General features: G+C 40.1%; 1 protein-coding gene across 1 annotated transcript; it reads right to left on the minus strand.

Moving 5' to 3' along the window:
* Nucleotides 1-1,542: 1,542 nt before the first annotated feature.
* pycr1b (pyrroline-5-carboxylate reductase 1b) lies at nucleotides 1,543-11,969 on the minus strand. The gene is made up of 9 exons (XM_056279952.1): nucleotides 11,846-11,969; nucleotides 11,440-11,507; nucleotides 11,132-11,202; nucleotides 10,726-10,905; nucleotides 8,739-8,846; nucleotides 8,439-8,552; nucleotides 7,249-7,341; nucleotides 2,936-3,099; nucleotides 1,543-2,750 (listed from the first exon to the last, which is right to left on the minus strand). Exons 2-9 carry the CDS (start codon nucleotides 11,504-11,506, stop codon nucleotides 2,573-2,575), a joined length of 975 nt encoding a protein of 324 aa, XP_056135927.1. The 5' UTR covers nucleotide 11,507; nucleotides 11,846-11,969; the 3' UTR covers nucleotides 1,543-2,572.
* Between the last annotated feature and the right edge of the window lie 240 nt (nucleotides 11,970-12,209).

Consider the following 12,209-nt stretch of genomic DNA (forward strand, 5'->3'; position numbering starts at 1 on the left):
ATAATGAGAGGCAAATCGAAGTTTCTCTAAGAACAACTAATCTTAACAGACAGCAGTGGGAGCAAGCGGAGAATAACCTTTTGGAATAAAAGGGGGATTACCAAGATACTCCAGCAGCAGGAGAAATCATTGCACACACAAATAAACAGCTGAATGCTCTGAGGGCACACCAGCTGCAATTTAATCATGGGACGCTGGTGTTGAAAAATAAACTAATCCCACACCGGCTATAAATTCTTCAGCTATAATGAAGAAATGGCTCTTCATAAACTGTCACCTTTAAGCAGCCATTTTCACATTTCTATCATGCACCTGTGTATTGACCTGTAGGCCTATCTGGTTCCACCACAATATACACCACCGCTAATCCAAAATGTAGTGGCCAGGAATGAAAATGTGGACACAAGTATTTAATACATTGTTAACACCCTTCAACAAGAGCACGCAGCCTTGCAGCTATTATAACACAACCTTATTCATTCCATAATCCAAAATCATTCACATTTAGCTCGTAATCTTGAACCAGTCTCATGTTTACATTTTGGTAAATAAAATAATTGATATTTTTGATAATTGCTTAATTTAATGATCAAGTAATAATCATGGACAGGGCAGAAAAATCGAACTGAGAAGCTGGAGCCAGAGAGCAAACCGTTATCTCCACTCAGTGTTCACATGTCTTGCTGACACAAGGGTTCTAAAATTGGATCCCGTTTCCACTTATACCAGCCAATCATAATTCACTTCTAGGGCTTCTGATATATAACATTTACATGTCTGTTTATTTGTACATTTATGTATGCATCTACGCATTTACAGCATATACAGAGTTCATGCGTGAGGCGGGCGAGGGGAAGCTCTTTGAAAAAGAAAGACAACGCCGTAACACCAAATAGGCAGTGGCAGGAAGAGCCGGGCAGAAGAATGGGAGGGAATTTGGGAGTAAGGGTTGGCTGCTGGGAGTCTGCGTGAAACACAACTCCATGTCCAGCTCAGCCATAACCTTGGCTAAAGATATTCATTGAGAGGCAAGGGTGAAGTTACTCCCAAAAATGAGTCCCAAGTGACACTACTGGTCAAAGCGGGAACAGCAACCTGATCCTACAGCTTGGCTGAGGGGCAATTCAATCTTGGGGTGCCATCTGTTGGCCAAGATGCATCTGAGAAGACCTCTTATCCTTGGTCTACAAAGAACACGTTCCCTCTCTCAAGGCTTGACAAACTAAAAGATCCAGAGACATAGGAAACACATCTTGTCTGAATGAAAGGGTATTTAAATATCAAAACATCATGACAACGAGGTGGCCCCATGAGGCAAATTGAGAGCAAAACCAAATTTGTATTCATTCACCCGAGGAACAAACCCGCTTTTGGACTGAAAGCATTTGATACTGTAGCTGTAATTATGACTTCTTTATGACTGGCAGAGCAACTCGGCACCGGATATACTATGGACACAGAAATATTAAGGAACTCTTTACAAAAGACACAATTAGGACAGGCTAATTTGAGCCAAAACATAAAAATTAATACTTCCAAGTGTTTGAGCACGGATATAAAGTTAGTTTAGTTTTTCATTAACATTTTCAGGTAATATCATTAAAATTCCCTCATTACAGAAAACATGAGCGACTTCATAACAAGTTAAAAAGTTAGAACTTCTATGATACAGCTTTGATTTGGCTTGCAGATCGACAATGTCTACAAAATGACAGACGAACTGGAATTAAAGACAGGGACCCGAGGAAGAAGCCATCATCAGACGTCTAATAAAGTTTGTGTTACCGTAACATTCCATATAGCACCATGTATAAAGTGAGCAACAGAACCTATTAAGATATTAAACAAATGATGAAAATTATCAATATATACAACTTTGTCATATATATATATATATATATATATATATATATTAAAAAAAAAACATCTAACGCAGCTTATATATCCTACAGCATTAACAATATGGGCCCTTCAAACACAAGGACACAAAAATGATTGTGTCATGATGGCAAAAGAAAGCAAAGGTTTTAGTTGCATGATGCGGCTTCATTCCAGGTAAGGGGGGGGGGGATAAGAAATACCTACATTTAAAAGCAAGATGGTATCACAACTGCCATCTGCTGCCTGGTGTGCTTTAAGATTTCATGATGGCCACTGGGTCATTACCATTTAACTGGGCACACTCACAGTATTAATCAAAAGACCGAGCAGACAAGACAGCAGACTGCAAGTCAACTTTTACTTGTTTGTTTTTGAATGTCTATGCATGTATATGTGTGTGTGTGTATGTGTGTCAACAGAAGTCCTCTATCACAATGTAAGGCTTTGAATCTGTGCACTTCACACATGCGGTGTACATGGGTGCTTGCATATACTTTGGTGGGGACATAGCCCGGTTGGTTTGCATGTAACCTGTTTATAGACATGCACGGTTTGGCATAGGCATCTGGATGCAATTCCAGATCATAGTTCATTCTAAAGGTTTTTCTCTGGTGGGGTTTTGTGGAAATCTAGTATGTATGCATGTATGCGAATGTTTGCAGACTTAAATATGGGAAATTAATCTGTGCACTCAGTTCTTTTTCTTGATCCCGGGGCTGCGACCGTTGAAGAGGCTGAGTCCTGGTTTGCCGTTGCCATTGGCTGTTCCACTCACACTAACACCAGGCTGCTGCAGAACCTTATCCAGTGTGGTCTTCTTAATGGCAGCTGGAGAGATCCTCTCTTGGTCTGCCAGAGACTGCAGCTCCCTGGGTGAAAAACAGTACTCAGCATCCGGACGTAACGTAAATGAGATGTGTGCATTAACCACAAATGTGAAAGGGGAAAAGCAAACAATAGAAATATTTGCCTGATGTTTTAAAACAATTCTGGGTGGATCTGTGTTATATTACTACAACAACAATAATAGGATTTTCAGATATGCTTTTCTCACCGAGTCCTAATACATGAAGCTTCCACAGCATTGATCAGAAGGCTGCGAAAGCCGCCACTCTCCAGGAAATGCAGAGCATGAATGGTGGCGCCCCCTGGTGAGCAAACATTGTCCTTCAGCTGGCCAGGGTGCTGTTCGGATTCCAGCAGCATCTTAGCCGCTCCCTGGAGATATAAAAAAAGGAAAAGCAAAAGAACAGAGGGGATGGGAAAATATATAACAGAGAGACAACCCACCCTCCCATGTGTTCAATTAAGTCTCCTTCTCCTTTTCAAGACATCAAAATTAAATCCAGAGGAGAATTCAAAAAGACTACATCATCCATTTTTAAAGACCATAGCCCCTTCTAAGCTCCTTAAATGTCTTTCCCTGGTTTGGTGCATGATCAATTTATTTCTTTGCTCTGAAACAAAACCATTTAGGTTGACGCTTGTCCTGGCATCATTGCACTTCGAGTTTATCATACATGGACGAAAATGTAGAGCAGTAAATGTTATTAGCGGCAAGAAAATAGGTGAGACATTAATGATACTTGCAACAAGAAGTCTACAAAAACAAATGTTTATTTGGACAGGATACAAGTCCAAGCAATATTTATCTAAGTTCACAGATAACAGGTCAAAAAGCCGAGGTTAGTGTGACATAAAAAATACTTCCTGTTAACTGGCCCACATGCTTCTTTACCCAAGCAAGTGGTAGATGACCCTTCTGCACGTCACACTATAAAGTACATCCAATTAAGTTTTTGTTTTATGTCTTTCAATTTAGACACTACAACAATTTCCCCCCTCATCTTTATGAAGCTGCTGAAATAGAAAATCTTTTACTGTATAAAATCTATTGTCTACCTCAAGGCAACAGGATATTATCAATGCTATGCAAGAACCACAAATGACCACTTAATCTAGATATTAAAGATGCTGAAGGTCAGGATTCAAATAGAATTAGACATACAATCACCAACACTGACGCCTAAACTTACAAAAACTTCTGATTAATCAAAAAAATACTTAAAAGTTGTAGCACTAGTGTGCATAGGACTCAGATTTTACAGCAAATAAGCTAGATACTAGATTTAAGGACTAGACAGCTAAAGGAATAACAGCTCTATGCAATATAATGAAAGAAGGAACACTGCTGAGTTTTGAAATGCTTAAAAAGAAACACTTATTTGAAAAACAAGACTTTTATCGGTATCTGCAGATGCGACATTATGTTAATATGAAGGTGAAAAATGTAACCGGGGCAAGTACTTGTAGAAAAGTATATAATTCAGATACTGATAGTAGAATCATTTCATGCATATATAAGGGTCTGTTAAATCTTAAAACACATTTGACTTTATACTTTAAAACAAAATGGGAGAAGGAAGGAAGGACAAGTATATCTGACGAAGAATGGACAACAATATGGAGGTATAAATGGAAGTGTACTAGTTCGCAGAAATGGAGGGGGTTTGGTTGGAAAAACCTGATAAGGTATTTTATTACACCCTCTCAGAAAGCACATTATGATAGTAACCTCCCTGTTTGCTGGAGAAACTGTGGAAGCCAAAATGCAAACCACTACCATATTTTCTGGGATTGCCCTGTTATCAAAGACTATTGGAGAGCGATACACAATGCCCTACAATACATTTTTATATGTGAAATACTCCTAGATAGTAAGACAATATATTTTGGGTATATACTCCAAGAATGGTTGAAAGGAGAAAAATATTTAATGAATATATTGCCGTTGGCTAGTAAAAAGACTCTTACCAGGAAATGGCTATCACAGGAGAGCCCAACTTTAAACACATGGATGGAAATTACAACGGACATTTATAAAATGGAGAGGATAACAGCATCTGTCAATCATAAATTGGAAAAATTAGCCTTATACTGGGAAAACAATGGTTTGACTACGTGGAACCCCATAGGCCTGATTTTATTTTCACAAACCAATTACGTTGTAAAGAAAAAAATAAAATCACTCCCTACCTGTATATATTTTTTCCGTGTTTTGTTCTTTCTTTACTATAAGTGGATAATTTATATATATATACATACATAAAGCACCAGCATATAGAGCAAAGACATTCCCAAAAATACTTTCCTAAATGAAGCTGGTAAAGAATATTCAGATCTATTTAATCTGTCAGACCAGCCTGATTAAGGTATGTCGTGGAAACTCTGTGGATGTGTTGTTGTTCCAAAGCAACACACCAAAATATGAAAGTCATTCTGGATGTTTAGTTGTTTGTACCAAGATTATTCATGTAGGGACGTCTCTGGTTTCCAGGTTTGAGCTGTAGGGTCACTTGCTGACTCCTTCAAGGACTGATGATGTGCTGACGGACTTTACAATCATTAGTATCGCAAATGCTGCAGAGATGATGCTGTGCTTTTGTTAATTCATTGCTATTTTAGTTCTTATTTATGTTTTTTTTTCTCTTTTTTTTTTTTTGGCCTTTTGTACTTTATCATTTTAACTTATGTTCCTTAAAGAAACTCAATAAAAACCTGAATTTAAATTTCTTTTTTAGCGCCGATAGAAAAACAGCCGCACAACTTCCTTCCTCCCATTCATACCGCTCACATACTTTTAAGGTCAACATGTAGTAAATGAGAACCTTTATAGCTCTTATCAAATGCTACATGGGCTAAGTATTGTATTCTCAAATATCTTTATTCTACCAAAACTAATTTGGCGAGTGATTCTGGTGTATGAGATCGCTTATCACAGCATATGATTTTCATAGCTCTACTATCATCTAAGCAAGGCTGAATTTCCAAAGTCACAATCCTGCATTAATCCCTTTAATACTGCTGATGACAAGTTTACAGAACCTGCTACCATTTATTTCAGAATCTCTGATATATTCTCTGCACCATTGCACCTTATCACTTCTTATTTCGTCTGTATAAGTCAATCCTTGTGTATATATCTGAAGACTGTTGTATTCTAATGTTGTTATTCTATGATAAGTACACAGAGAGCCACGAAACCAGAGTCAAATTCCATGTAGTGCAAACCTACATGGCCAATAAACATGATTCTGATTCTGATAACTAAGCTAAGTGTCTCTCCTTGGGTGATTGTGTTCAGGACACTAGAATAGCAATTGAGACTTAAGGGCATTTACTGCCTGCAGAAATTAACAAGACCTAAAGATGCTCTTCCAAAACCAGAAGACAAGACTCACAGCCTCACATATACAGGGATGAGAGGAAGATACTATGAGGCAGCTCCACTGCCTCATAGTAACTCATATAAGGAGCTGCAGTAGTTGAGAAAAGAAAAATTACAATCTATTCCAATAAGTGACCAAATTGTGAAAAACAAAAGATACTACATGAAGTGAATCTACCACTTGCAAGTAACTTCTACTTCAATTTTTTTCACTAGAAAAATACTGTATCACTATTTTAGCTCTAATCAAGGATGGAAATTCTACACAACGTTGTGTTAACAACGGGATAAAAAAAAAATTCCCCCCTCTGTGACTCAAAAGACTATGTGAGATAGATAGATAGATAGATAGATAGATAGATAGATAGATAGATAGATAGATAGATAGATAGATAGATAGATAGATAGATAGATAGATAGATAGATAGATAGATAGATAGATAGATAGATAGATAGATAGATAGATAGATAGATAGATAGATAGATAGATAGATAGATAGATAGATAGATAGATAGATAGATGGTTGTGAGACCAGCTATGTTATATGGTTTGAAGACAGTGGCACGAAAAGACAGGAGGCAGAGCTGGAGGTGGCAGAGTTGAACATGCTAAGATTTTCATTGGGAGTGACAAAGAAGGACAGGATTAGGAACGAGTATATTAGAGGGACAGCGCAGATTGAAAGGATTTGGAGACAAAGCAAGAGAGGCAAGATTGAGATGGCTTGGACATGTGTGGAGGAGAGATGCTGGGTATATTGGGAGAAGGATGCTGAATATGGAGCTGCCAGGGTAGAGGAAAAGAGGAAGGCCAAAGAGGAGGTTTATGGATGTGGTGAGGGAAGACATGCAGGTGGTTGGCGTGACAGAGGAACATGCAGAGGACAGGAAGAGATGGAAACGGATGATCCGCTGTGGTGACCCCTAACGGGAGCAGCAGAAAGAGGTAGTAGTTTGTGTAATAGCTAGAAAACAGTTACCATTTTTACTGAATTAATTCTGTTAAACACCAGACAACATAACCTCTGGCCCCAAAAATACATATCAATCACTGGGCATTGGACCAACACGATAAACAACATGAAGAGTAATGAAGAAAAACTCACAATTACAATACAAATACATGTTAAACAACCAACCAGTAGGGCCTGAGCTCCGAGTCTAACAGCCAGTCTCCTGGGCAGACCCATCTTAACTCCTCCATCAGCTAAGGCATCTAGAGCTGTGAATGCCTGTTAACACACACACACACACACACGCACACGCACAGCAAGTTTCATACATTAAAATGCAATGCAAGTTACATGAAAATGCACATAAAAATTACAAAACAGTAAACAAATTAAAAAAAATCATACCTACATATAAAAGAGTGAAGAGGATATAACAGGGAAAAAAAGACGATTCAAAATAAAATCATAGTAGAAGAGGTTACCCTCGCTGAAAGCACAAGATGTTTTAAGTAAGTGTTTAAAAGTTGCTATTGTCAATTCCAGTGGGAGACTAGTCCAGCGTAGAACCCCCCCCCCCCCCACACACACAGAGTCGGGAGAAGACTGTCTATAGACCTATGGGCTCGACTAGGAACACATTTATGCAACATGTCATCAATGTAGTCTGGAGCGAGTCCATTTCATAATTTATAAATATGAAAAAAGAATCTAAAAATCCATTCTAGCACAAACTGGCAGCCAGTGGAAGAATTTCAGAATAGGAGTGATGTGACGTTTTCTCTGTTCCTGTAGATGTCCACAGTACTCTGGATCAGTTGTAACTATACATCTTAAAAGGGAAAATTCACTGATTTTCAACCTTATCCATCTATCTGCGACAGGGATAGCACATTTTTAACACCTGCAGTTTTTCTCAATCGCAACTGCATCTCTGTGGCGGCAGTGAAACAGTTTTTTTTCCCAGCTGCCAAGTGACTTATCATGATGTCATTTGGCAGCCAGAAAAACTATAGCCTAGCAGGGTTTATAATATTCTACTCTAAACACGCTGTTCAAAAAACACATCCTCAGTCTCTCGGGTAGATGTTTCTGATGGCAGATGACATCCCATAACACTAGCACATATGCAATGTGACCAGTGCAGACAGAGGGACAGACTGCCAAATCTTCAACAGTAAACAGTCAGTGATGGGACAGCGGTAGCATAGAGCAAAGCTGTCACTTGTTCAACCTTTGCTTGTTGTAACTGTTGAATATTTTAAGGCCAGCATTGATTAGGCTACATGGCAAATCCCATAACTCCTCTAGCCCTCGTCTGACCTGGGTTGAGCTTTACAGGACTTTTGCAGGGAGGCAAGCAGCTTTCAGGCACTTACATAGGCAGGTCCACTACCACTAAGCCCAGTGACAGCATCAATGAGGTCCTCCTCCACCTCTGTACAGAAGCCCACACTGGCCATCAACTGTTCCAGTAACCTGCCATCCTCCACCTGGGGGGGATCAGAAGGGGAACATAAAACCAAAACAACGCTCCTCTCACTTTACTTTTCCTCAATTCAGATGTGATCAGAAATAGGAAAACCATAGACCATCATTAAAATATAAAAAGGAATTGTGTGTCAATCACTCCATTCATCTGTCTCAATGTGACCATCCCTCTATCCATCCAGCCTCACCTCTGCGTGTGTTCCAGTGGCATAAACAGTAGCTCCCTCTCTCACCACCACTGGAGTATTAGTCATACACCTCATCACCTTAGGAGCTGTCCGATACTGAAGTAGCTTCTGTATAGTTACGATTGGGCAAATATGGACAGCAGAAAATGAAGGGCAGGAGGTGTGAAAAGGAAAGAAAACATATCAGAGTTTGTTTAGAGTTCTCTTTTGGAAGCATGTCAATTTAATTTAACTTCTGATAACAGGGAGCAAGAAAACAAAAAAAGATAGGAATGCCTAACAAAGAGGCAGGAGGGGCTGCTGCCAATGGTATAGCGTAAAGAATAATTATGCAAATCACAAGGAAGTTGGAACAAAAGAAGGAATAGTGCCATGAGGACAGATACAAAAAGGAACTGGGCCCCACAGTTAAGTGCAAGTTATACTTTTCGCATCCGCGAATATGCAAGGGTCTACGTGATGGACATTTCGTCATGAGAAAGCGTACACGTAGGGTCCAATTTTTTTGTGTCCACGCAGACTGACAAGGACGCAACTGCGCATGCACTGGTAAACAAAAATTTCCTGCACCAATATGCTGAACTCCCCTTTCTTGGTCCTGTTGCGATTGAGCGGCCGCACACACATTTTTCTTGCTTTCCGCTTTTCTTTTCTTTTTTTTCTCCAATTGCATGTATGTCACCATTTTGCCCGGAATTACGTAATGCCGATTGGATACGCATGTGCAAAATGCGTACTCCAAGCGGACTCCAGTAAGTAGTATAAACAGAAGTACTACACGTTCGCGGAGTCTGCAGCTGTCCACATACATGTCTGCTCTGGAGTATATCCAGGCTCTTAGAATCATTGCACCTTCAAAAGCAGATTGGTAAAATTTCAGGAGAAAAACTGGGGAAATTGAGTTTTGGACTGCGCAGGAGGAAGGTGAGCAGGCGAGAGAGAAAAACAGGGGAGAATTTTCACACCTTGTCCATTTTCAGCCTTTCAAATGAATCCATACTCCAAATGAAGTCAGACCCCTCTAAAATGAAATGAACTTAGGCGACGTTTGGAGAGTGCGAAGTCAATTTATTGGTCTGATTAGTTTTGGCAGTGTGAACACAAAATGACCTCAGTTTGTTTGGCCCTTTGCAACAGCTACACCATATTAGTCCTCGAGACCTTTTGTCAACAGGTAACAGGTTATTACATGGAGGAGTGAAAACACAAGTCAGAACTGGGCATGTCACTTTATCTGACAATAAAGAACATAAGTCAAGATGGTTGAAAACCCTCTTCATTTCTTTCAGAAAACATTAACTTCTAGTTTATGTTGTTGGAGTTCATGAAAAAAAAGGAAATTTTTAAATGACTTTTGGAACTAATTTCCTCAATATGGAACAGTCCCTAGACACCTAGGGACTGTTCCATTAACAGTCCCTAGACACCTAGCGCTGGTTTTCCAGATGCAGATTAACCCTAGTCCTGGAATGAACTGATTTTTGTTTAAAGAATCTCCTTTCAAAAATCAGTCAAATTCAGGACTAAAAATTGATCATATTCCCTTTATCTGACCCCCCCCCCCATCTTTTTCTCCTAATGCTATACTCCGCTCTTAAAAGGAGTTTTGTACTGTTGATAATGTGCCATTACAGTTTGTAAATTATTGATTCAACAATTTAAAAAGAGGCGAGGAAGTCAAGGCCCAGTGATGAGAAATCCTCATGAACAAAAGCAGTAGAGGTCTTTCTAAAGAAACATCTAAAGAAGTCCTAAAGAAACTACAGTGTGAACAGAGGGTGGACTGTGGCCCCATCAGAACAGAAGTGGATCACAAAAATAACTGATACTGTAACCACAATTAGTCCACATAAAAAGGAGAGAGTTTGGTTCATTTATGTAAAAACACCCAAAGAAACAGAAAGTGGTGAGAGAGAGAGAGAGAGAGAGAGAGAGAGAGAGAGAGAGAGAGAGAGAGAGAGAGAGAGAGAGAGAGAGAGAGACTGACCTTCTCTATGGAGCTGATGGTGACACCTGCAGCACAGGACACAATGAGATGGCGGTCCTCAATATCAGGTCCAATCTCATCCAGGACAAAGGGGATGATGTGTGGCTTTACAGCCAAGAACAGCACATCACTCTTACTGACTGTCTCCTTGTTACTGGTGGTCAGATGTACCCCCATTTTCTACAGTTGTTAAAGCAAAAAGTAATGGGATTTTAAAATGTAAAGGATTAGAGGTGACAGAAGTTACACACACACACACACACACACACACACACACACACACACACACACACACACACACTCAAGGAGACGCCTGTGTTCTCACAAACACAATTTTGCAAATCCTCGCATCTTCAGAAACCACAACTCATACAACTGTTGTTCATGCAGAGGCATGTCTACTCACCCTCAGTCCAGCAACAGTTGGCAGGTCTGTGTCCGGAGAACTGGCGGTTATTCTTTGGGTAGCAATCACCCCTGAAGAAGGAGATGAAAGGAAGACAGGGGACACAGGCAGTGAGAGATTTATGGGGGCATAGATGAGAGATTGATGACGGAGAAGGGTATGCATATTGGATAAGCAATGCGAAATAGCAAGGCAACGTTTATTTTTGGGGGTGACGGGGGGGGGGGGGGGGGGGCTCGCTGTGGTTACGGCCCGTTGTGTGTATAGTTTGTGTAAGTCTAGTTTATGAAAAGTCTTCAAACACTTACCTGCAGCGGTGAAACCTTTGACCAACGCATGAGCCAGTTGGCCGGCTCCGATGAACCCAACGCTCATTCTGTCAAGATGATGTGGCTTATTATTTGAATTACAAATCAGTGGAATTCAAAGTGTCAGACTGACAAAAAAAAAATCCCAAAAAAAACCAACCAAAAAACCAAATAAAACTATAGGTTAGAAAAGTAAAATTTCTACTGTTAGTAAGATATCAACCTTGCCCCGAGTTACACCGTTCTGTTTGCTAGCCGGCAATGTTCACCCAAGTGTTCCTAAGGATGCTAGCAACCTTCTGGCTAGCCGTTGACCGCCTGTCAAGCTAGCTACTTTTTAGCCTGGTTTTATCAACCAGAGATGATGGAGATTTACTACTGTTTCAAGTAAAGTAAGGATAATTACCTTTTTTTAGTTGTTCTAATCCGGAGTTGAAAGATGCAAATAAAGTACCGTTATTCGCCAGCCTGGGAATGAGACAAAACACTACTTTTTGTCAACGTGGCTTCCTCCCTTACTCAACCCCAACGCGTTTCAACGCTGTCAGAGACGTAGGAAATGGCCAATCACCGAAGACATTACCCACGACCAATAGAAAACGTCTTTATGGGCGGGGTTTTGCAATAGAGCACGCCCAATTGCATCAGTCGGCAGTATAAACCGCTGGGCTGGGCGGAGACCTACGGATGAAATGTAGGTCAAGCGACTATGTGGAATAAGGTAATGTTTATTTTGGGGCAAGGCCATCGCTGACTGTTTCTGTTTAAAC

The sequence above is a fragment of the Lampris incognitus genome, chromosome 5, assembly GCF_029633865.1.
Source record: "Lampris incognitus isolate fLamInc1 chromosome 5, fLamInc1.hap2, whole genome shotgun sequence".
Taxonomy (NCBI): Eukaryota; Metazoa; Chordata; class Actinopteri; order Lampriformes; family Lampridae; genus Lampris; species Lampris incognitus.

What these genes read in the sequence shown, in the direction of transcription:
- pycr1b (XM_056279952.1), bottom strand. Translation starts at nt 11,506, where the DNA reads ATGAGCGTTGGGTTCATCGGAGCCGGCCAACTGGCTCATGCGTTGGTC. An exon ending in CAACTGTTGCTGGACTGAGG is followed by an intron (nt 10,906 to 11,131) that starts GTGAGTAGACAT and finishes TAACAACTGTAG; the next exon opens with AAAATGGGGGTACATCTGAC. An exon ending in GCTTCATGTATTAGGACTCG is followed by an intron (nt 2,751 to 2,935) that starts GTGAGAAAAGCA and finishes TTTTTCACCCAG; the next exon opens with GGAGCTGCAGTCTCTGGCAG.